The 26,765-nt window shown below is 41.2% G+C and overlaps 1 protein-coding gene across 1 annotated transcript; it reads left to right on the top strand.

Moving 5' to 3' along the window:
• The first annotated feature begins 3,520 nt into the window (after positions 1 to 3,520).
• On the top strand, positions 3,521 to 26,278 carry LOC135092654 (probable glutamate receptor). Its single transcript, XM_063991255.1, has 4 exons — positions 3,521 to 3,733; positions 18,707 to 18,871; positions 23,945 to 24,113; positions 25,949 to 26,278. Exons 2-4 carry the CDS (start codon positions 18,787 to 18,789, stop codon positions 26,196 to 26,198), a joined length of 504 nt encoding a protein of 167 aa, XP_063847325.1. The 5' UTR covers positions 3,521 to 3,733; positions 18,707 to 18,786; the 3' UTR covers positions 26,199 to 26,278.
• Positions 26,279 to 26,765: the final 487 nt, after the last annotated feature.

Below are 26,765 nucleotides of genomic sequence, written 5' to 3'. Positions count from 1 at the left end.
CCACTGTCTATTCGCATTTATTGTACTGTTCTGCAATATGTGGAGGAGCGTTTAGGACAATTTTAGACCACTTATTCATTTGACAGAAAAAAAGTTTTAAGGGTAATGTATTCAAAGTCAAAGTATGATCACACTGACCCTCTATTTTGTTAATAAATTATTGAAGGTTTCTGAAATAATATAATTGGAAACATGTATATTTGTTTTTACATGTCTTCATACATATCCTAATAATAGAACATTTGAGCTCCTCTCCAATAACCCAAAATCCTCAGGCCCTATGACCTCAGAATGCCTCTATGCCGCACGGTGCAGGCACAACGCAGCGTGAGTGTGCGGGGCGTGCGGCCGTGGAACACCCTCACCCACCATACTAAGTCAAGCACCTCGGTGTTGGCATTGAAAGATTCAATTAAATCCACAATATTTCAAGAATGTAATAAGGGTCAAAATTGAAATATTACTATGTCATTACATGGTGAATTTAAGTTGCATTTATGTATGCGATTATATAAGTATGTATGAATACATATGGATGGATTTACTGATGGTTGAATGCTTTACATGTACAATACATATGCAGTGTGTGTATGTATATGTCAATATAAGTATGTACGTAAGTATATGTGTGTGTGTGTGTGTGTGTGTGTGTGTGTGTGTGTGTGTGTGTGTGTGTGTGTGTGTGTGTGTATGTATGTGTGTATATGTATGTATGTATATATATATATATATATATATATATATATATATATATATATATATATATATATATATATATATATATATATATATATATGTACGTATGTATGTACTTATGTATGTATGTATGTACGAGTATGTATGTAACTATGTATCATGTATGTGTAGGAATATTTATTTACTAATAGGGTTATTGTAGTATGTTTTTCCTTGGTAATGCTTTCATTAATTATTTTCGTTTTAAATTTTCGCTGTAAACAGCAGCGGAAGAGGAGCTCGAGAGGGCCTGCACTTTCTTCTGTGTCAGGCTTTGTTGCGCTGTGTGGAGTACCCCGTCCAGGCGCCGTACTTCTGTTCAGCAGCAATTCTGTACCTGTACCCAAACCAGGGATAATCCTTTGGGTTGGTAGAGTACGTCCTGTGTGGCATGTGTTGCTGCTGCATTGTGCAGAGGGCAGTGGTGAGGGCGGTGGTGTCATGGTGGTGGTCCCCGGTGAATATCCTGTCCCAATCTGTCAAAGCCAGGACCTGTCTCACAGCCATCCAGTCGGCGCGGTCCCACAGCCAGGTGACTCGCTGATGATTCTTGTCTCGCGCCGGGGCAACGCTGACGGTGGCGAGCACGGCATGATGGTCAGAGCTGCCCATACAGTCGAGAGGACGGCATTAAACACAGTCTTGAGGCAGGTCCGTCAGCACTGGGTCCAGGGAGCCTCCACACTGGTGTGTGGGAAAGTCCACATGATTGTGGAGATCCTGGACAGCTGTCAGCTCCGTGAAGGCCCTCATCACCAAGTGGTGATTTATGTCGCCGACAGTCACCACGTGCTGACAGTCGTGAGTGGTCGTGATGTCCAGGTGCTCTGTCAGGTATTAAAGCGGTTTGCTGCAATACCACTGTGGCCGGTACACAGCACAGAGCAGCAGGGAGCTCCACTCAGCGATAATAATGTGGAAGAACAGCATCCCCATGACATCGGTGGCAAACTGCCACACCACCTCCCCGCCCACCGTGACGGTCACGCCTAATCCAATGGGAGTAACCGGGAATTTTGTCGCAGGTAGTGACACGGGTGTCGTCAAGAAAGGTTTCCTCTGTCACCACTACATCGACTCGTTGCCTGAGCACGAATGAATGAGTCAGTTCCCCGACGTTTGTCCTGAAGCCCTGCACTTTGGTTGACAGGAGTTGCAGGTTGCTGGAGGCCATCTCTCTCTCTCTCTCTCTCTCTCTCTCTCTCTCTCTCTCTCTCTCTCTCTCTCTCTCTCTCTCTCTCTCTCTCTCTCTCTCTCTTTAAACGTCAATTAATATAAAGACTACAGGTCTTTAGATAGGGCCTCGTGCCCTATCTAAAAATAAACATCAATCTTTAGAATGATAAAATTATTTACAGTGACAAAATACAACATACTATATGCTATTAAGGTACATGAAAAGAAAAATAATAAAACTACGGTGGCACAGAGTAGGTCAGTGTTCATGTCTCTAGCAGCACCATCAGGGTTGGAAAGGCTGTCCTCAATCTATGTGCTGCCAGCTTCACCTGAGCTGTTGACATCTGCCGAACGGGTCTCTCTCTCTCTCTCTCTCTCTCTCTCTCTCTCTCTCTCTCTCTCTCTCTCTCTCTCTCTCTCTCTCTCTCTCGTCACACCATAGCTGAAGGAGCTAGGATGAGTAAAGATCAATGAGAAATACCGTTTTGAAGTAGGAGTAATAGTTTTCAAGATTATAAGTAAGTTATTACCGAGCTGGCTGTTCCACCTGCCCACAGTAGGTGACATGACAGCTGTTAACACACGACAACAAAACAACTTTTTTGTACCTAAATGTAGCACCTGCTTGGGAACGAAGCCTTCTTTAGTATCTGGCCAGTCGTGCTGGAACAGCCTTCCCAGTAACGTAAGAGATGATGTCTCCTTGTCCACTTTTAAAATTCGTTTAGCGAGATGCCTACTATGTAATCAATTTTCAGTGTAGTTTTTTAGCGTGATTTTTAGCCTAAAGTATTTCTATTTTATTTTATTTTTTATAGTAATCTTAACATTTGTAATTGATATAATCATATTTTACTATAATCTGTCTATGCCATTATGTCTTGTATATATTCAGTAATTGCATTGATTTGTATTGTATGTGACAAAAAAACAATTGTAATTATGGAAATAAATTCCAATTTTAATCTCTCTCTCTCTCTCTCTCTCTCTCTCTCTCTCTCTCTCTCTCTCTCTCTCTCTCTCTCTCTCTCTCTCTCTCTCTCTCTCTCTCTCTCTCTCTCTCTCCCAAACTTTTATAATATCGCAATACATAACTTAGTTTCAATACAGGCGCAGTTTAAATAATGGATTTCTACTTTGTTCATTTCTGGTAAAAAGAGCAATTGATTATGAATTTAGGAAGCGATATATGTTTAGGTTTCATTATTATGATTGCTGTATATATTTGTGTGTGTATATATATATATATATATATATATATATATATATATATATATATATATATATATATATATATATATATATATATATATATATATATATATATATATATATATATATATTACTGCTACTACTACTATTACTTGTACTCAGAGGAATGCCACACTTAGTATTATTAGGTGACGGCTCGCACCTCACCTCCCTCTCACCACGTGTCTGCCCAGTGTGAAAACACCTGCGCATATACACCTTCCCTTTCCACCCTTGGATTATCATGTTAATGTTAATATTTTATCTAATAGTAGTAGTAGTAGTAGTGTTAGTAGTAGTGATAATAGTAGTGGTAGTAGCACTTCACGCAAACATTAAGGGCACCGGCCTTTCAGGTTCCTGGAGGAGTCTGAGATAAGGCTGTGGCCAGAGACGCGGGTTTTGGTCGTGGGTTCCTGGGCGGGGGCAAGGCACGTGCTTCTCCATCGCGCCCTACGCAACACTCATCACGCACTTTACTTCGCTCCCTTAATCCTTGAACCACCAGCCTCGCCAGACGATATTCAGCGCTCACACAGTGCTGACAATGTCACTGTTATAGTACCAGGTATTGCAGTGTTCTAATGGTGAGACAGTGTTGTTCTTTGCTGTTATATCATAGTTGTGTCACCATATCCATGTAAAGTCAAATACTAGCTAGAGTCGTGTCATGAACTTTGGTTAAACATCTGGTAAAGGCTAACCTTACGGCGATGCCTGTCGCATGTTCCTGACAACAGGAACGGTTGGTATCACTGCCATGTGAGCTTCGATACTCACCACACCTGTACTAGTTTGTCTCGGATAAAATGCTCACCGCTGTAACAGATGAGACCCGCTCGCCGCTGTTCTAGTTGAGCCACTGCCACTGGTTGGTAGATTTATAAGTTCACTGTTCACCACTTAATGCCGCCTTGATGAAGACTTACTGAGTGTTGTCTTGAGATGATAGTAGCAGCAACAGATGTGGTGGCTCGTTGGAGTTACGTGGATAAGTTTTTTTTTTTTTTTTATGTAGGAAGGATACTGGCCAAGGGCAACAAAAATATAATAAAAAAATGCCCACTGAAATGCCAGTCCCTAAAAGGGTCAAAGCAGTGGTCAAAAATTGGTGGATAAGTGTCTTGAAACCTCCCTCTTGAAGGAATTCAAGTCATAGGAAGGTGGAAATACAGAAGTAGGCAGGGAGTTCCAGAGTTTACCAGAGAAAGGGATGAATGATTGAGAATACTGGTTAACTCTTGCGTTAGAGAGGTGGACAGAATAGGGGTGAGAGAAAGAAGAAAGTCTTGTGCAGCGAGGCCGCGGAAGGAGGGGAGGCATGCAGTTAGCAAGATCAAAAGAGCAGTTAGCATGAAAATAGCGGTAGAAGACAGCTAGATATGCAACATTGCGGCGGTGAGAGAGAGGCTGAAGACAGTCAGTTAGAGGAGAGGAGTTGATGAGACGAAAAGCTTTTGATTCCACCCTGTCTAGAAGAGCAGTATGAGTGGAACCCCCCAGACATGTGAAGCATACTCCATACATGTACGGATAAGGCCCTTGTACAGAGTTAGCAGCTCGGGGGGTGAGAAAAACTGGCGGAGACGTCTCAGAACACCTAACTTCATAGAAGGTGTTTTAGCTAGAGATGAGATGTGAAGTTTCCAGTTCAGATTATAAGTAAAGGACAGACCGAGGATGTTCAGTGTAGAAGAGGGGGACAGTTGAGTGTCATTGAAGAAGAGGGGATAGTTGTCTGGAAGGTTGTGTCGAGTTGATAGATGGAGGAATTGAGTTTTTGAGGCATTGAACAATACCAAGTTTGCTCTGCCCCAATCAGAAATTTTAGAAAGATCAGAAGTCAGGCGTTCTGTGGCTTCCCTGTGTGATATGTTTACCTCCTGAAGGGTTGGACGTCTAAGAAAAGACGTGGAAAAGTGCAGGGTGGTATCATCAGCGTAGGAGTGGATAGGACAAGAAGTTTGGTTTAGAAGATCATTAATGAATAATAAGAAGAGAGTCGGTGACAGGACAGAACCCTGAGGAACACCACTGTTAATAGATTTAGGAGAAGAACAATGACCGTCTACCACAGCAGCAATAGAACGGTCAGAAAGGAAACTTGAGATGAAGTTACAGAGAGAAGGATAGAAACCGTAGGAGGGTAGTTTGGAAATCAAAGCTTTGTGCCAGACTCTATCAAAGTTTCACCAAAATCTCTAAAAGAGGATGACCAAGACTCAGTAAGGAAAGCCAGAAGATCACCAGAAGAGCGGCCTTGACGGAACCCATACTGGCGATCAGATAGAATGTTGTGAAGTGATAGATGTTTAAGAATCTTCCTGTTGAGGATAAATTCAAAAACTTTAGATAAGCAGGAATTTAAAGCAATAGGACGGTAGTTTGAAGGATTAGAGCGGTCACCCTTTTTAGGAACAGGTTGAATGTAGGCAAACTTCCAGCAAGAAGGAAAGGTAGATGTTGACAGACAGAGCTGAAAGAGTTTGACTAGGCAAGGTGCAAGTACGGAGGCACAGTTTCGGAGAACAATAGGAGGGACCCCATCAGGTCCATAAGCCTTCCGAGGGTTTAGGCCAGCGAGGGCATGGAAAACATCATTGCGAAGAAATTTAATACGTGGCATGAAGTAGTCAGAGGGTGGAGGAGAGGGAGGAACAAGCCCAGAATCGTCCAAGGTAGAGTTTTTAGCAAAGGTTTGAGTAAAGAGTTCAGCTTTAGAAATAGATGTGATAGCAGTGGTGCCATCTGGTTGAAGTAGAGGAGGGAAAGAAGAAGAAGTAAAGTTATTGGAGATATTTTTGGCTAGATGTCAGAAATCACGAGGGGAGTTAGATCTTGAAAGGTTTTGACATTTTCTGTTAATGAATGAGTTTTTGGCTAGTTGGAGAACAGACTTGGCATGGTTCCGGGCAGAAATATAAAGTGCATGAGATTCTGGTGATGGAAGGCTTAAGTACCTTTTGTGGGCCACCTCTCTATCATGTATGGCACGAGAACAAGCTGTGTTAAACCAAGGTTTAGAAAGTTTAGGACGAGAAAAAGAGTGAGGAATGTACGCCTCCATGCCAGACACTATCACCTCTGTTATGCGCTCAGCACACAAAGACGGGTCTCTGACACGGAAGCAGTAGTTATTCCATGGAAAATCAGCAAAATACCTCCTCAGGTCTCCCCAACTAGCAGAAGCAAAACGCCAGAGGCACCTTCGCTTAGGGGGATCCTGAGGAGGGATTGGAGTGATAGATTATGTGCGAATAAAGGAGTCACACAAACACGTGTCACCTTTCCTATTTTAATGATGTAGTAGAAGTAATACACGCGTGATTTCGAGAGACACTGATATGACGGATGTAATATGACGTGAATGATTTTATGTACTCGACTCTTTCTGAACTGACTTCTCTGATGACTGCTGTCTCTCTCTTTCTCTCTCTCTCTGAACTGAATTGATGCTAACTACACATACATGTCTATTTATGGGAAAAAGTGGATCGCGGCCAGAAGCTGGCCAATGGTATAGATAAAAGTTAGACCAATCATAATATGGAACTGGAGATTTTGAGGTAATGAGATGTGATCTTAATATGGACCAATGACCTGCGAGGAAGGCAATGCAGATATTTACCTTAAGGACTGGCAAGCAATGTAGGGAAAGTGAGTAAACACCTTTGAGAGTGGGGTACGAGTAGAAGATAAAAATATGACAGACTCACCACGTGGAAGGCATACTGAACAACAGGACACACAGCATGAAATTATGAATATATATAATGATAATGATAATAACGATGATATGATTGATATACACCTCATACGTCATATAATAATTTGTATCCTCGCGACGTTGGCGTTCTCAGATACATTAACTTTTTTTTGTACTACTCATCTTTTTCAAATAATGTCTGAAGCACATAAGATATTTAATATATTTACTGACTTTCCCATTGTCACATCTAAATCATGGGATACGAATTGAAAAAAAAAAAAGTTAACTTTTACTGTCCTTTATTGCAAGAAGAAACGAATTTCTCTTTTTCTACATGTGATATCTATTACAACAAACTAACATAAGTGCCATACTACTATGATTATCACAACATTTGCTAGAAACACAAAAAATCACAAGATAATATTAATACATTTGTATATCCCCATCTGGTAGCCTTCGTAGCAATGACTCAATAAGTTGTTGGGGAGCATTGGGTCGCAAAAAGAGGTTCTCCCATAACTCACTTACACTGCAGAGTAACTCTTTCCGAATCATCCAGTATGTCAACATACTCTGCAGAGGTGAGACGACCAGATATCTCAACCAGCTCCCGTACACCACTTCACGCCATCCAGCCCCAGATTCCACTCGCGATACGACCACTCCTCCCTTCTGCAATGTGAGGGCAAGGCACTGGGCTGCATTTATGTGTCCCACGATCAGACTCTTAGAATTCAGAATACACAAAGTAAGGGCTGCCCTTGGGTGGATAAAGCAGAACACCGTTTAATGAACACACCTTAATCTCTCAAATTCTTAATCACCGAATAAGAGGCACAATGTAACACGGATGCTCTTCCAAGGATCCACAAACCTCACATCTTGTCAAGCGCTTACCAGGATCTTTCTGAGTTGCTTGGGTGGGGAAGGTTGACAACTGAAATCCCTATGCAAACGGCACGACTACTCTTTGACTACTTAACTTTCAAAGTGAAGCACATTCTGACTCTTCCCTTTTGTGGAGATCTCCATTCTTGGAGATTTCAGTGTTCACCACCAACTTTGGCTTTCACTGACTATCCTGGTGAACTAGACTTTAACCTTACTATCCTCCACGACCTACAGCAACTGGTGCAACACCCCACTCGTATTTCTGACCGTTTTGGAGATACGCCCAACATTCTTGATCTTTTCTTAACCTCTAATCTTTCTGCTTATGCTGTTACCCTATCTTCTCCGTTGGGCCCCTCCGATCACAATCTCATATCGTACCTTGTGCTCTAAAGTGAAGGTACCACTGACGTTTTGCCTGAGGAGATATTATGCTGATTTTCCTTGGAATGACAACTATTTCCATGTCAGAGACCAGTATCTGTGTACTGAGTGCATAACACAGGTGATAGTGTCAGGCATGGAGACATACATTCCTCACTCCCTCTCGACCTAAAGCTTCCAAACCTTGGATAAACACAGCCTGTTCCCATGATATACATGATAGAAAGGTGACCTACAAAGGGTAATTAAACCTTCCATCACCTGAATCTCATACGCCTTATAATTCTGCCAGGAATCATGCCAGATCTGATCTCCAACTAGCCAAAAACTTCTTCATTAATAGAAAGTGTCAAAATCTTTCAAGACCTAACTCCCCTCGTGACTTCTGGCACATAGTCGAAAACATCTCCCATAACTTTGCTTCTTCATCTTTCCCTCCTTTACTTCAACCTAATGGCACCATTGCCATCTAATCTATTTCTAAAGCCGAACTCTTCGCTCAAGCCTTTGCTGACAACTCTACCTTGGATGATTCAGGACTTGTTCCCTCCTCTTCTCCACCGTCTGACTACTTCATGCTGCCACTAAAATTATGTCCATTGATGTTTTCCATGCATTCGCTGGCCTAAACCCTCGGAAGGCTTACGGATCTGACGGGGTCCATCCCGGCTGCCTCTGTTTCCATTCTTGGAGACTTCAATGCTCACCACCACCTTTGGCTTTCCTCTCCTTTCACTGACCATCCTGGTGAAATAACCTTCAATTTTGCTATCCTCCATGACCTAGAACAATAGGTGCAACACCATACTCGTATTCCTGACCGTCTTGGAGATATGCCCAACATTCTTGACCTTTACCTAACCTCTAATCCTTCTGCTTATGCTGTTACTCTCTCTTCTCCGTTGCGCTACTCAGATCACAATCTCATATCTGTATCTTGTCCTGTTGCTGATATCCCTCCTCAGGATCCCCATAGTTGGAGGTGTCAGCAGGTGATTCTACTGGTTGGGAGGACCTGAGGAGGTATTTTGCTGATTTTCTTTCGAATGACTACTGCTTCCGTGTCAGAGACCGATCTCTGTGTGCCGAGCGCATAACAGAGGTGATAGTGTCTGGCATGGAGGTGTACATTTCTCTCTCTTTTTCTCGACCTAAACCTTCCAAACCTTGGTTTAACACAGCCTGTTCTCGTGCTATACATGATACAGTGGTGGCCCACAAAGGGTACTTGATCATTCTGTCACCAGAATCTCATGCACTTTATATTTCTATCCGGAACCATGCTAAGTCTGCTCTCCAAGTAGCCAAGAAACTCCTTCATTAATAGAAAGTGTCAAAATCTTTCAAGATCTAGCTCCCCTCATGACTTCTGCCACTTGGACAAAAACATCTCCAATAACTTTTCTTCTTCTTTCCCTCCTTTATTTCAACCAAATGGCACCACTGTTATCACATATATCTCTAAAGTTGAACTCTTCGCTCAAACATTTGGTAAAAACACTACCTTGGACGATTCAGGGCTTGTTCCTCCCTCTCCTCCACCATCTGACTACTTCATGCTACATATTAAAATTCCTGGCAATGATGTTTTCCATGCCCTCGCTGGTCTAAACCCTCAGAAAGCTTGTGGACCTGATGAGGTACCTCCTATTATTCTCCGAAACTGCACCTCCGTGCTTCCATCTTGCTTAGTCGAACTCTTTTAAATCTGTCGGTCAATATCTACCTTACATTCTTGCTGAAAGTTTGCCTACATTCAGCCTGTTCCTATAAAAGGGTGACCGTTCTAATCCCTCAAACTACCATCCTATTGCTTTAATTTCTTCCCTATCTATCCTCAACAGGAAGATTCTTGAACGTCTATCACTTCACAACCTTCTATCTGATCGCCAGTATGGGTTCAGTCAAGGCTGCTCCACTGGTGATCTTTTGGCTTTTCTTACTGAATCTTGGTCATCCTCTTTTAGAGATTTTGGTGAAAGTTTTGCTGTTGCCTTGGAGATATTGAAAGCTTTTGATAGAGTCTGGCAAAAAGCTTTGATTTCCAAACCACCCTTCCACGGCTTCTGCCCCTCTCTCAGTAACTTCATCAGAAGTTTCCTTTCTGACTGTTCTATTGCTGCTGTGGTACACGGTCACTTTTCTTCTCCTAAATCTATTAACAGTGGTGTTCTTCAGAGTTCTGTCCTGTCACCCACTCTCTTCCTATTATTCATCAATGATCTTCTAAAGCAAACTTGTTGTCCTATCCACTCCTACTCCTAAATGGGGAAAACGCATTATTACATGCCTATATGGTGTATTACAATCATCCAACATGTTTTTTTTTCTTATGTAGGAAAACTGATGACATGATTGTGTCACGGAAACCAAGTTGAAATCTTGGTCGTAATAGGGAATGTAGGGAATGATAAGTGAGCAAAACGCATTATTACTTGCCTATGTAGTTTATTACAATCATCTAATATGTTTTTTCTTTTTTTTTATGCAGGGAAACTTTTGAAATGTGACGGAAACCAAGTTGAAATCTTGATTATTTCAATTATTCCTGCAACCATTCACTGGATTTGCTCATCTTTTGTTTACTGCGCCATACTGATTGTGGTGCTAGATTCTTCGAGGAAAATACCTCTTCGTCACAAAAAAAAAAAAAAATAATACCAGAATTCCATTGGCTTATCAGCATACTATTTTGCAAATGCTAGTCATATCTCCTTGCATCGTGCCGTCAAGATAGATTTGATGGCCGAGGTTCGGACAAATAAACCAGACACCAGAAGTAGATGCGCAGTCCTCAACTGCACGTGCAAAGCGTGTTGCTTGAATTTCTATGAATGCTGTTATTATCTGGACTTATATTGTTATAGTGACCCAAGAACGATCTGAACATTGATGAGTCTTTGTTGTCCCTTCCTCTTCATGTCGCTTTGTCCATTTTGCACTTTTCTCTTACTGACGCCGAATACATGAACAATGTATTCGTGATTTCCTCCTCTTTTCTTTCCCCTCTAGTGGAAACCATCTTGTCGAGGTGAGGGAACCCTATGAGCTGTCGAACGAGGCTAAAGGGGGCTTCAGGTCCTCCTCTGCCCTACTTAAGGGGAGAGGAGTACTCATACTGGCAAGGTCGCCAGTGAGGAACCAGATTAAATGGTTCCTGGAGTTTTGCTGCCATTACGGGCCAACGGTGCCGCCCGCCAGAGGGGCCATCTTTTGAGGTCATCCTGTGCTGGCTGATTGGGTGTCTAGGCTGGGATGCGTTTTGGAGGGAGGTCCTTTTTTTGGAGGGAGTGTCTCCCATGGAGACGAGGTGTCCAATGCTCGCCCCGTTCGTAGTAGAGGGCCCTCTGGCCCTCGAGGGCTGGGCCCTCGTGACGTCACCCTTTGGTCGTGATGGTGATGTTACGAACGTTCAGGCTGGAGCTCGTACTCCCCCTGCCGATGTTTCTCTTCTTGGAAGACACTGTAGGTCAGTTGTTAAGTCTTATCCTGACACTCTTATGATCATTAATGTTTATGCATCCAAGTCATACCGTACTACCCACTCTGTTTTCAAGCCTTTTGGAACAGTTCTCCATATCCGTCTCAAATATAACGGTGATTGTCTGTCTAATTGGTGCTATGTGATATTTGCATCTAACATTGCTGCAAAAGCTGCTCTTGAGGCAATACATTTTCTGCATCTTGGAAACGACAACTTAATTGCTGAGGTCACTCGATCAAGGAACATATTTTTAGACGACATCGATTCTTGTCTCAGTGTCTGATGATGCTGATGTGCTCCCAAATTTAACCACGCCTCTACACATTACTGGCTTGTAGCATATTATAAGGAAGGTCGAGGTAACTTTATTAACTCTGCTAAGTATCTAGAAAGAGGAATTAAAGTGATAGATACTTCTTTAAATAACATCAAGAAATATGGTGAAGGTCTGTTGATCCGAGTTGAATATATAACGCAGGCCATGATGCTCCTTCATCTGCCTTGCCCTTCTGATGGAATCTTTAAATACATAAAGCTATACCGAAAGTTTAATTGCTGCAAAAATTGCTGCGAAAATATTTATCACGATAACCGATAAATCTATAACTGTAACCTTATTAGCGATAACCGATAAATCGGTTATCGATTAATGAACAATAAATTCCAATACTAGTGATACCGATACTGAAAAAAATAAAAATAAAATCGATAAATCCAAATCTTTATTTTTATAATTATCGTAGGACACTTAGAAGCATCTTAGAAAACTCATATTCCATGTTTCTGCTGTCTCTTTACTAATGAAAAGTACAGTTTTAAGTAAAATAACTTAATTTGAATTTGAAGATTTAAAACTTCAAAGTGCTCATGTTCCAAAATCTAAAATGATCGATGATCGCTAGTTTAGAACCAAGAGTATCCGCGATATCGATTAATCAATAACGCGGGAAAAATAATTATCGGATAACTTGATAACACCCACCTATATTTATATCCCTGGTCTTCTTTCTTTCCCAGTAAAGGCTTTTATTGACCTTCCTTTACAATGTTACTGTTATGAGTTTGGTCACGGTAGGAAGAACTGTACGAATCGTCCCAGTGCAGTCACTGCTCTGCCTTTAACTCACACCCTACTCTTGAATGCGACGCTGAACCTTATTGTTTCTACTGCAGGGAAGCTCACCCATTACATTCCGGACAACGTGAGAGATACCGCCTCCAGTATGACATTCTTAAACTGGGTAATGCTGAGTTCACCAGTCTCGATAGTGCAAGGTGGGAACTTTTTATTCAGAAGGAGGGTTGGGCTTAACACATACACCTCCCCCAACACTAGTTCTTCCACCCCTACATCTAATAGAATTGCAGCACCTTCCCGCCTTTCTCAACCATGAATTGTTTCCTCCCCTTCTTGTGAGAATGCTGCCCCTGCTGTTACTATCTGCAACAACTTCTCTGTTTGGAAAATATCAGAGGATCTATTTGGAAAAATATGAGAAGTTTATTCTCAGAAACAATCCTGATGATCTGCTTAGTCCCTTAACTCAACAGGCGCTCCCCTAGAAAAATTCCTTTGGGAGCATCAGATGACCCTCAGCCGGGCATCAATAAAGTGATTCATCCACATCCGATATGGACGTTGAGGATTTTTCTGCATGTATTCACAATACATCTTCCTTCAAGAATCCTCCTACTTCGGTCTCTTCAGAAATTTCAGAGACTTGTGTGCGGGTTCCTATCCCTGCATGAGGTGCACCATCTCTGGTTTCTGTTAATACAAGCGACGCAGGACTAGATAATCATCGCCGCTCGAGTAAGGTACCTAGTCAGATTGGCAAGTGGAACTTCTCTCTATTCATCTATTTATCTCTATTCTCTATTCAGAATCCTTCAATGGAATTGTCGTGGTTTGTGTGCGAGTCTCCTCCTATCACGTTTCTCTCTAGTGAGTGCATATCTCTAAGAGACAATGGTGGAAGACTCGGTTCCTCCCTCTCCTTCCAAATATTGTGCATTTTATTTAAATTTAAATTTATGGCAAGGCCACCACTGGTGGCACTGCACATACCTTACAGTGACCTCGACCTGTAAATTCCAACTGAAGCTGCTGCAGTCAAAATTTTTTTAAACTGGTGTTATATAGTATATATCTTCCACCCAGTGTTCTCGAGATGGGTGATCTTACCCGCCTCATGACAGACTTACCGTCTCCTTTTCTGTATATCAGTCGTATATGTTTCATTGCTCACTGTGTTCCACTTGTTTGGTGCCCCCACGTGGTTGAGTCTATTTTCAAATCTTTTCTTTCTCTCTCCCTTTCAAGGGGGCATCACACCTTCCTCACATTCCTCGCATCTTATCGCCGGTGTCTCTGGGAAAAACACCTGCTCGTATATCATTGACTAAAATAACGACAACTTTGGTTGGTTAATTTATTTCCACCCATAGCATTTGATTGGTCATCCCTTCATCTTTACCACTGGTCAGCTTTTTCTGATCGCGATCTTCTTCATTTCCATAAATAGACCTTTGTGTGTAGCTAGAGTCAGCCATCAGAGAAAAAGAGAGTCGAAGCATCAATGCACGTCTGTCATATCAGTGTCTCAGTTCTCAAATGTGTACTGTGTAAATCGGACTTCTAAATCATATCGTCTGTAACATCATCAACATAAAGGAAGAAGAGATGATACGTATTTGTGTGTATTGGAGAGCTCCAACGAGCTACCACATCTGTTACTGCTACCATCATCTCAAGACAACACCCAGTAAGTCTTCATTAAAGCAGCAGGTGGTGGAAATCAACCGGTACAGTTGGTAGTGACTTCAACTAGAATAGTGGTGGCAAGTGGATTCACATCTGATACAGTGGTAGCAGCAGGTGTGCAGAAATCAATTGATACAATTGTAGCCACCCGCTGTGGGATGACAGCACAATGAATCCCCAGAGATGTTTTACTAGCTTATTTTGTAGAGGATGAGGAGTTGGGGATTTCAGATTCAGGGGATACAGCGCATTTTCAAAGTCATATTGATACTTTTACAGCTATTGATATTTTTCTCAGTTCCCCTAATACTTTTTAAATTTTAATTGGCAGTTTTTCTAAGATTTGTATGGCAGCGATCATTTTCTTATTACACTGAAATTAGCAGAATCTGAAACATGGTCTCATATTCCCCAGTGGCGTCTAGCTAAGCCTGAGTGATAGCTTTTTACGGAACTCACTTCACCTCAACCATCATTCATTGGATGACTTTGATAGTTCTGAAATTTTAGAATCTGCTGCTCTCCAGTCCATTCCTAGGACGTCTGGCCGTTTTCCCCCAAATGTCTGGTCCTTTGGTGGAGCAATGATTGCTCTGCTGCGGTGAGAACGAAGCGCGGTGGCTTCTCTTATCTTCGCCGACATCATGGAGACCTCAGTGCATGGACTCCTCCTGACAGGGGTGGGGTCAGGCTCGGCGCGTTTTAAAGAATGCGCAGCTAACGTCTTTGAAAGGTCAGACCCCGCTTAGACAAGTGTGGAACAGAGTTCGCAAGATTTCTGGGAAGTTTTCGCCTCCTATCCCTATTGTATTGTCTCACGGTGATGAGATGGTGGCTGATCACAAAGTGGTTGTTGACGTATTTGCAGATCACTCTATGAGCGTTTTCAGGAAGGATACTCATTCGTTTATGGTGCAACTTGTTATGTCTCCTTTTCTCTCTTAGGTATAAAGATAGCTGTTTCTTAGCGCAATGATACGTCACCAGGCCTTGATGAGATCCCATATGCGTTTTTACGCCACATGTCTGATAGGGCTTATTCTTTTTATTAGACTTTACTTTATTTGGAATACTGGTGATTTTCCTTTTTCTTTGGGGTACTGCTTAAATTATTCCCATCGAAAAGCATGGAAAAGATCAGTTGGTGAGCAGTTATTACTTAGTCTGGTCTTCTTGGCTGACTCCCTGATCTTATGCAGAAGTTTTTATCTCCCCCCTTTTTTTTTTTTTTGTGGGTACGGTGTCGTGCCAAATTTCTCCAGGGTGACGCCACTGCACATGCACACCATATCGAGGCGGCAGCACCAAAACATCATCCAGGTATTTTATATATTTTTACGTATTACCAACTAACTTTTGAGGTTTTATTGACAAATCACTATTGCTTCATTGTATATGGATATGTTAGGCTAGGAATGGAGCAAGTAAACAGGAGCAGTGAGTGATAACAACACCAAAATCTCCCTTTGCAAGTGTGAAGTCGTACCTCCATGTTATGTATTTTACGCATTATCAACATCGTTATGGAGTTATTGACAAATTACTAATGCTTCATTGCCTGTTGAATATGTTAAGATAGGAATGCAGCAAGTAAACAAAAGTAGTGAATGACAACAGAGCACCAGAATCTTCTCCCTTTCCATATGTCAAGTCCTGCCGCCACGTTTTATGTTTAAAATATTCCACAGATAATGGGGTATTTATAGTTTGTCAATAAAATTCCATACCGATGTTGACAATACGTAAAATACATAAATATAAAACATGGTGGTAGGGCTTGATATATTCAGAAAGAAAAGATTTTGGTGCTCTGTTAGCACTTACTTCTCTTGTTTACTTGCTCCATTCCTACCCTAACATATCCATATACAATGAAGCAATAGTAATTTGCCAATAAAATTTAAAAAAAGTAGTTGATAATACGTAAAATATATAAAATACCTGGGTGATGTTTTGATGCTGTCGCTTCGATATGGTGTGCATGCGCAGTGACGTCAACCGGGAGAAATTTGGACCCGGGAGAGATTTGGCACGACACCGTACCCGCATAAAAAGGGTGAGATACCCGGGAGAGATCTGGCACGACAACGAATTGGGGGCGTTCTGTCCGAAGCCCTTCCACTTGAAGATGGAGTGCCGCAAGGAAGTATACTTTGTGTCACGTTTTTTGCTATGGTTATAAACAGTGCCACTAGTGTGCTTCCAGAAGGAATTCGTGGTAGCTTATATGTCGATGACTTGTCAATTCCCTTTTCTGCGGCGCGGATGCCATTGATCGAGAGAAAGTTACAGCTAACATCAACAGGATTTCCTAGTGGGGTGCTCCTGGGGGATCTCGTTTCTCTGCTTTGACATTTTTGCCGCCTTCGTGGTGTTCACCCTGACCCAGACTTGTATCTATATAACAGATTAATCTCTTGTTGCCTGGGACTTAAATTTGACTGTCGCCTTACTTGGGTACCTCTTGGATAAAAGACTGAGAATACAGGTTAGCACTTTCAGGACAGAGGTGTACATAATTAAGCTTGGAGAAAGAAAAAAAGATCTTCTGCAGCGGGGCTGCAGGAAGAAGTAAGGCATTCAGTTAGTGAGGTCATAAAAAAAACCCTCAATGTGAAAAGAACAATAGAAGATAACAAGAAATGCAACATTATGGTGAACGACTGGGAGTTTGAAGACAAACAGCTGTGTTGGTGAATCCCCTATATATGTGAAACGTGCGTACGTTGCAGATAAGGAGTTAAATTTGCGGTTGCGGTCAACCAGAAAACAAAACAAAACAAAACAAAACAAAATAAAACAAAACTGCGATAGATGGTTAGGAACGCCTAACTTCAGTGACATACATTTTTATATTTCTTATATTTTCATTACATAATGCGCGTACACTATAGTTAGTGAACACTAATGGTTTTCATTATCCAAGTTTTGTGTAAATAAAAAGGATCCTTTTACATTCAAAGTTATTAAGAATCAAATCAGAATTTTGTAAAATGAAAGAAGAATTCCTTGCCCTTTGTATTCACATTGCTAACCTACTCAGACAGTGTTTTTGTTGTAATCTAATGAGCAATTAACATGCAAGGGAACATTACATTTGTTGCAAACATAGACAGTTTGACCTTTACGTTATATACATCGGCGTCAACTTTCAGGAATCCTCTTTGAAATATCATTCCCTTATTGTCATATCTTTAGTTATCTACGTGTGCATTTTGAGCTGTAAACATTCACTGTCTACTTGGATTGCATGGTAGTACTCCGTAATTCTTCAGCTGATGGTGCGTAAAAGCTAAAAGATCTATATACCCGCCTTCCCGAATAAATAACCATGCATGTATAATTGAATAGGAATATATAACCTTTTTTTTTCCGATCCGCGATACGTTACTTGGCTATGTTCTAGTCTAGCCTGTCTATACCACCTATGTTTGAGTTGTACTGAAGATATGGGAATCACACAAAATGAAAAAACTTGACCCTGAACTTCATCAAAGACATTCACAAAACAAAGTAACTTACGTAGTACTTCCTGTCACTGCACATCCACTATCCATTCTAAACCTTCCCAGCTTGGAAGGACACCACAGGAACCTAGTGCACCCCGCACAACCCCTGGTAATTCGCAATGTGTCGGGTCGCCCGCATTCCACCACCTACTCACTGCACCGTAGTCACGTCACCACATAAATCCTGCACAGATATGCACCGTGTGGAGGCAATCCACACATTTTCCCAGAACCATACCCACATCTAACAACACACATAATAAGCACAGTCAAATAGAAAAATTTATAGTGCTTAACATACCTTTAAAGGCCAACACAGGACCCAGGTGCACCCCATACAACCAACACCACACTGGTGTCGACGCAACCCTGGCCACGTCACCACTGGCCACCCAGAATGCACTTGATAACACCTCATTTCCCTATATGTTAAGCCTCACCCAAGTAATATACAAAAGACACACAAAAATAAATATTCATAATATGACCTACAAATATACATACAAAAATGCATAAAACAAGAAAAACCTGGCAATACACAGGACCGTCTGGAAACCCGAGGCCAATACCAACAACCACAACTCCCGTCAGGTACTCAAGACATCGTGATTCATCATACAATGTTTAAGCTTGATAAAAGCAAACTTTTAGATTAATGATTTAGCATGTCTCAGAGATAATTTTTCTACTATCTGTAGTGATAGTAATAAATGTGCCAAAGCTATTTTCTGTGTAATATCGACATTTCGTTTTTATCATAATTACAAAGATACTAACAATACTATACCGTCCTACAGAAAACCAGGAACATGCCTCGTCAGGCACATCACCTGTTCATGTCCGATTGCTCAAGCGTTGTCTCTACTGTAATGCAAGTATGGCTGGCGTCCAGTTGCTGTTCTCAGGGACGCTGCAAACGGCGATGAAGGGGTTGGAAAATCTAATATCCGGCTTGTTTTTGAGTAAGTTATATATATATATATATATATATATATATATATATATATATATATATATATATATATATATATATATATATATATATATATATATATATATATATATATATATATATATATATATATATATATATTTTATTTATTTATTCATTTTTTTTTATGTAAGAAGGATACTGGCCAAGGGCAACAAAAATCAATAAAAAAAAATGCCCACTGAAATGCCAGTCCCGTAAAAGGGTCAAGGCAGTGGTCAAAAATTGGTGGATAAGTGTCTTGAAACCTCCCTCTTGAAGGAATTCAAGTCATAGGAAGGTGGAAATACAGAAGCAGGCAGGGAGTTCCAGAGTTTACCAGAGAAAGGGATGAATGATTGAGAATACTGGTTAACTCTTGCGTTAGAGAGGTGGACAGAATAGGGGTGAGAAAAAGAAGAAAGTCTTGTGCAGCGAGGCCGCGGAAGGAGGGGAGGCATGCAGTTAGCAAGATCAGAAAAGCAGTTAGCATGAAAATAGCGGTAGAAGACACCTAGATATGCAACATTGCGGCGGTGAGAGAGAGGCTGAAGACAGTCAGTTAGAGGAGAGGAGTTGATGAGACGAAAAGCTTTTGATTCCACCCTGTCTAGAAGAGCAGTATGAGTGGAACCCCCCAGACATGTGAAGCATACTCCATACATGGACGGATAAGGCCCTTGTACAGAGTTACCAGCTCGGGGGGTGAGAAAAACTGGCGGAGACGTCTCAGAACACCTAACTTCATAGAAGCTGTTTTAGCTAGAGATGAGATGTGAAGTTTCCAGTTCAGATTATAAGTAAAGGACAGACCGAGGATGTTCAGTGTAGAAGAGGGGGACAGTTGAGTGTCATTGAAGAAGAGGGGATAGTTGTCTTGAAGATTGTGTCGAGTTGATAGATGGAGGAATTGAGTTTTTGAGGCATTGAACAATACCAAGTTTGCTTTGCCCCAATCAGAAATTTTAGAAGGATCAGAAGTCAGGCGTTCTGTGGCTTCCCTGCGTGCTATGTTTACCTCCTGAAGGGTTGGACGTCTATGAAAAGACGTGGAAAAGTGCAGGGTGGTATCATCAGCGTAGGAGTGGATAGGACAAGAAGTTTGGTTTAGAAGATCATTAATGAATAATAAGAAGAGAGTTGGTGACAGGACAGAACCCTGAGGAACACCACTGTTAATAGATTTAGGAGAAGAACAGTGACCGTCTACCACAGCAGCAATAGAATGGTCAGAAAGGAAACTTGAGATGAAGTTACAGAGAGAAGGATAGAAACCGTAGGAGGGTAGTTTGGAAATCAAAACTTTGTGCCAGACTCTATCAAAAGCTTTTGATATGTCCAAGGCAACAGCAAAAGTTTCACCAAAATCTCTAAAAGAGGATGACCAAGACTCAGTAAGGAAAGCCAGAAAATCACCAGTAGAGCGGTCTTGACGGAACCCATACTGGCGATCAGATAGAAGGTTGTGAAGTGATAGATGTTTAAGAACCTTCCTGTTGAGGATAGACTCAAAAACTTTAGATAGGCAGGAAATTTAAGCAATAGGACGGTAGTTTGAGGGATTAGAACGGTCACCCTTTTTAGGAACAGGTTGAATGTAGGCAAACTTCCAGCAAGAAGGAAAGGTAGATGTTGACAAACAGAGCTGAAAGAGTTTGACTAGGCAAGGTGCAAGCACGGAGGCACAGTTTCGGAGAACAATAGGAGGGACCCCATCAGGTCCATAAGCCTTCCGAGGGTTTAGGCCAGCGAGGGCATGGAAAACATCATTGCGAAGAAATTTAATACGTGGCATGAAGTAGTCAGAGGGTGGAGGAGAGGGAGGAACAAGCCCAGAATCGTCCAAGGTAGAGTTTTTAGCAAAAGTTTGAGCAAAGAGTTCAGCTTTAGAAATAGATGTGATAGCAGTGGTGCCATCTGGTTGAAGTAGAGGAGGGAAAGTAGAAGAAGCAAAGTTATTGGAGATATTTTTGGCTAGATGCCAGAAATCATGAGGGGAGTTAGATCTTGAAAGGTTTTGACATTTTCTGTGAATGAGGGAGTTTTTGGCTAGTTGGAGAACAGACTTGGCATGGTTCCGGGCAGAAATATAAAGTGCATGAGATTCTGGTGATGGAAGGCTTAAGTACCTTTTGTGGGCCACCTCTCTATCATGTATAGCACGAGAACAAACTGTGTTAAACCAAGGTTTAGAAGGTTTAGGACGAGAAAAAGAGTGAGGAATGTACGCCTCTATGCCAGACACTATCACCTCTGTTATGCGCTCAGCACACAAAGACGGGTCTCTGACACGGAAGCAGTAGTCATTCCAAGGAAAATCAGCAAAATACCTCCTCAGGTCCCCCTAACTGGCAGAGGCAAAACGCCAGAGGCACCTTCGCTTAGGGGGATCCTGAGGAGGGATTGGAGTGATAGGACAAGATAAAGATATGAGATTGTGATCGGAGGAGCCCAACGGAGAAGAAAGGGTGACAGCATAAGCAGAAGGATTAGAGGTCAGGAAAAGGTCAAGAATGTTGGGCGTATCTCCAAGACGGTCAGGAATGCGAGTAGGGTGTTGCACCCTTGGTGCATGGCTCTAGGTCATGGAGGATAGCAAAGTTGTAGACTAGTTCACCTGGATGGTCAGTGAAGGGAGAGAAAAGCCAAAGCTGGTGGTGAACATTGAAATCTCCAAGAATGGAGATCTCTGCAAAAGGGAAGAGGGTCAGAATGTGTTCCACTTTGGAAGTTAAGTAGTCAAAGAATTTCTTATAGTCAGAGGAGTTAGGAGAGAGGTATACAGCACAGATAAATTTAGTATGAGAGTGACTCTGTAGTCGTAGCCAGATGGTAGAAAACTCGGAAGATTCAAGAGCGTGGGCACGAGAGTAGGTTAAGTCCCCATCAGGTCCATAAGCCTTCCGAGGGTTTAGGCCAGCGAGGGCATGGAAAACATCATTGCGAAGAATTTTAATACGTGGCATGAAGTAGTCAGAGGGTGGAGGAGAGGGAGGAACAAGCCACATAAACGCACATAAACGCAGCATCCAGCTTTGGATCGAAAATGAGGATAGAGAAAGTAGGAGGAAACAGAAAAGGGGCTACTGTCAGTTGCCTCAGACACCTGAGTTTCAGTGAGGAAAAGAAGATGAGGTTTAGAAGAGGAGAGGTGGTGTTCTACAGATTGAAAATTAGAAATAGACCGCGAATGTTGCAGAAGTTAACGTATTAACGTATATTACGTATTCTTCGCAATTATGTTTTCCATGCCCTCGCTGGCCTAAACCCTCGGAAGGCTTATGGACCTGATGGGGTCCCTCCTATTGTTCTTCGAAACTGTGCCTCCGTGCTTGCACCTTGCCTAGTCAAACTCTTTCAGCTCTGTCTGTCAACATCTACCTTTCCTTCTTGCCGGAAGTTTGCCTATATTCAACCTGTTCCTAAAAAGGGTGACCGTTCTAATCCCTCAAACTACCGTCCTATTACTTTAATTTCCTGCCTATCTAGAGTTTTTGAATCTATCCTCAACAGGAAGATTCTTAAACATCTATCACTTCGCAACCTTCTATCTGATCGCCGGTATGGGTTCCATCAAGGCCGCTCTACTGTTGATCTTCTGGCTTTCCTTACTGAGTCTTGGTCATCCTCTTTTAGAGATTTTGGTGAAACTTTTGCTGTTGCCTTGGACATATCAAAAGCTTTTGATAGAGTCTGGCACAAAGCTTTGATTTCCAAACTACCCTCCCACGGTTTCTATCCTTCTCTCTGTAACTTCATCTCAAGTTTCCTTTCTGACCGTTCTATTGCTGCTGTGGTAGACGGTCACTGTTCTTCTCCTAAATCTATTAACAGTGGTGTTCCTCAGGGTTCTGTCCTGTCACCCACTCTCTTCTTCTTATTCATTAATGATCTTCTAAACCAAACTTCTTGTCTTATCCACTCCTACGCTGATGATACCACTCTGCACTTTTCCACGTCTTTTCATAGACGTCCAACCCTTCAGGAGGTAAACATATCACGCAGGGAAGCCACAGAACGCTTGACTTCTGATCTTTCTAAAATTTCTGATTGGGGCAGAGCAAACTTGGTATTGTTCAATACCTCAAAAACTCAATTCCTCCATCTATCAACTCGACACAACCTTCAAGACAACTATCCCCTCTTCTTCAATGACACTCAACTGTCCCCCTCTTCTACACTGAACATCCTCGGTCTGTCCTTTATTTATAATCTGAACTGGAAACTTCACATCTCATCTCTAGCTAAAACAGCTTCTATGAAGTTAGGTGTTCTGAGACGTCTCCGCCAGTTTTTTTTCACCCCCCCGCTGCTAACTCTGTACAAGGGCCTTATCCGTCCATGTATGGAGTATGCTTCACATGTCTGGGGGGGTTCCACTCATACTGCTCTTCTAGACAGGGTGGAATCAAAAGCCTTTCGTCTCATCAACTCCTCTCCTCTAACTGAGTGTCTTCAGCCTCTCTCTCACCGCTGCAGTGTTGCATATCTAGCTGTCTTCTACCGGTATTTTCATGCTAACTGCTCTTCTGATCTTGCTAATTGCATGTCTCCCCTCCTTCCGCGGCCTCGCTGCACAAGACTTTCTTCTTTCTCTCACCCTTATTCTGTCCACCTCTCTAACGCAAGAGTTAACCAGTATTCTCAATCATTCATCCCTTTCTCTGGTCAACTCTGGAACTCCCTGCCTGCTTCTGTATTTCCACCTTCCTATGACTTGAATTCCTTCAAGAGGGAGGTTTCAAGACACTTATTCATCAATTCTTGACCACTGCTTTGACCCTTTTATGGGACTGGCATTTCAATGGGCATTTTTTTTATTAGATTTTTGTTGCCCTTGGCCAGTGTCCTTCCCACATGAAAAAAAAAAAAAAATACATATATATATATATATATATATATATATATATATATATATATATATATATATATATATATATATATATATATATATATATATATATATACACACACACACACACACACACACACACACACACACACACATAGATAAATGCATGCAAATATTTTATACTGTAGTAATAGAAGCATTTTTCACATTCAGGGGATGAGGAGCAAAACCTTCAAGGCCGCCGCTTGAGGGTGGTGGGTCTCAGGCATGACCCTTACACAAGATACCACCTGTCCCCACTTGGACCCGCATACCCTGTCATTCCTCTCATTTCCATAGATTTCAGCATTCTCGAAGCCGTGGCTTCCTCGCTGAATTTCACGTAAGATTTTATTTGTCTATTGTTTGTTTATCAGAAATGTAAACTAAAAGAAATCATTCCATAAAACTTGCTCGTACAGCGAATACTCGCATAACAGGCAACATAATCAAGGTAGAAAAAAAAAATCTGCGTTCCATGACCTCCTTAGAGGTCATGGAGCAAAGTGAGCAAAATTATACAACAGATGGAAAATATTGTTACGAAGAAATCAAAGTTTTAAAATTCAGAATAATTACAGAGGTATACTAGATTACGAGGAATCTAACAGATATTTAAATGGCGTAAAAGATTTAAACAAAGTATTTCAGATCAAAAATTCAAGATATAACGAGAAGTATAGTTTCCAGCTTCATAAAGTTAGATTTGAAAAGAAATAAAAAGAAACTGGATTCTCAACTAGAGTAGTAGATGGCTGAAGCAAACTCTGTAATCAGGTTGTTACAGCCGAGTCACTATGGAGCTAAGATAAAATCAATTCGTTTATAGGGATTCTAGATAGATTGGCAGGTATGCTTCATGCGGGGGTAGACGCGTGATATATATATATATATATATATATATATATATATATATATATATATATATATATATATATATATATATATATATATATATATATATATAATCACAAAGGTACTTTCTAAGACAGAAGTCGTGTCAAGATTTTCTAAGAAAATAAAATGTAACACCTGAAACATTACGAAAACCCGAACGCAGTCACATACACACACACACTAATGATTGACAGACTTGAATATCTAAAGCTACTGTACAGATAAGAATTCAGAGCTTCGAATCTGCCGCTGATGAGATAATGGCCAAACTAAACCAACGAGATTTGAAAGATTACAAAAATTTACTGCGTGGATGTTTTACATCCGATGTTGCATGTGCAAAATACAGTATAAAACTTTTTTTGTAAAATGATTTAGTTTTCTGCAATTTTCTCCAACTTCCTTTTGTCTCAATGAGAGCGAATACGTACCACTGAACACAAAATTAAATGTTCTATCCAACGGTATATAACACAATCATTAAGCTCTCGTGGTGCCTGTAATTGTCGCCAACATTTCAATTAACGACCTGATAAAGCTAGAATTTTGTAGGTAATAAGATTAATATAAGTTATAGCGAAAAAAGATGCAGAATATGCAACAGTATTGCGCGTGAGCAAAATACATAATAAAACATTTAATAAACTGACCGTTAGTTTTCTGTAATTTTCATGAACTTTTTTTGTCTTAACAAAAGCGAACGCACAGCACTGAACACAAGATGAAATTTCCTGTTCAACGGTATACAGCACAACCATTGGGATATCGCAAAGTTTTGAGCTAGACTGATTTGAATATTAGGTAAGTGCGCGATGTGCGGGGTGCCTGAAATTCTCTCTCTCTCTGTCTCTCTCTCTCTCTCTCTCTCTCTCTCTCTCTCTCTCTCTCTCTCTCTCTCTCTCTCTCTCTCTCTCTCTCTCTCTCTCTCTCTTTCTCTTCCATTTTTGCGTTACTGACAGTTTTGGTCGTCAATCGCCTTCTGAGGCGTTTTACTAGTTTTATCTTGCGAAATAATTAACATGTGACAGAGCCGCTCGCCTAGATGGGCCTCTGCCTCCTTTCATACCTCCTCGCCTTGCTACGTACTCGAGAGTCGGCACGCGGCATAAAGTGGTAATTTTTTTGTGTAGAATCTACGCTGTCAAATCCCTATAGAAAATAACATATAACATTTTTGTATGTGCTAGTGAAGAAAATGTACACGTAACACAACAGAACAGTAGTTGTTAAGGGATATTTTTTAAACATACCTGGTGTGAGCGTTTATATGTATCCCGACAGATACGAAGCCAGGCCGCCTGAAGTGCCGCAATTCGGTCTCCCTCTTGGTGATGGGAACTGGTCGGGCACGGTGGGCACTCTCCAGCATGAAGAGGCTGACTTTTCCTTCATTCTCTCCATGACACCCGGCAGAATGAAGGTCGTCGATTACTCACGGATCTATAGATCGGAGTCTCTTTGTATTATGTCCCCGAAACCTAAAACGTTGGCGCAATACCTTCAGCTGTTTAAACCTCTCTCTGGTTCGTAAGCTTTTATTAAATTGTTTTTCTTGAATACCACATGAATTATTATTGTAATTTTCATTGCTTCTGCATCGTAATATCGACACCTGAGGACACGGGAACAGGGGTGTGCTGTCACTAGTCGATGCTTTCACTTAGTCATGTTTGTTTTAAAGTATACCGTAAACTGAGTATTTCCTAAACAAAATTCTCATTACTTACAAAGTATCAGATTATACATATATAGATAATCACGTACCTGTGAAATAAGTAAAGATTTTGCCTGGAACACTAAGTCAATCTGACGTACATTTATGAAGAGGACGTTAATACTTCAACCAATCAGCAGGTGACGGCGTCGCCTTGTGGCCGTTATTACAATGTTAGTGTGTCCGCAGTTAACGAAGTTGCCTTGCCTAGTTGTACACAGAAAATATAGTACGAGTCATATATATATATATATATATATATATATATATATATATATATATATATATATATATATATATATATATATATATATATATATATATATATATATATATATATATATCAGGCAGGGAATTCCAGAGTTTACCAGGAAAGGGCATGAA

Source organism: Scylla paramamosain, chromosome 40 (assembly GCF_035594125.1).
Source record: "Scylla paramamosain isolate STU-SP2022 chromosome 40, ASM3559412v1, whole genome shotgun sequence".
Taxonomy (NCBI): Eukaryota; Metazoa; Arthropoda; class Malacostraca; order Decapoda; family Portunidae; genus Scylla; species Scylla paramamosain.
Note: the sequence above shows the minus strand (reverse complement) of the source record. Positions and strands in the feature narration are given on the sequence as shown.

Bases quoted from the DNA above. Each gene is read 5' to 3' on its own strand.
- LOC135092654 (XM_063991255.1), top strand. From the start codon at position 18,787: ATGGCTGGCGTCCAGTTGCTGTTCTCAGGGACGCTGCAAACGGCGATG. The intron at 18,872-23,944 runs GTAAGTTATATA...TTTCACATTCAG, and splicing joins AATATCCGGCTTGTTTTTGA to GGGATGAGGAGCAAAACCTT. The intron at 24,114-25,948 runs GTAAGATTTTAT...GTATCCCGACAG, and splicing joins GCTTCCTCGCTGAATTTCAC to ATACGAAGCCAGGCCGCCTG.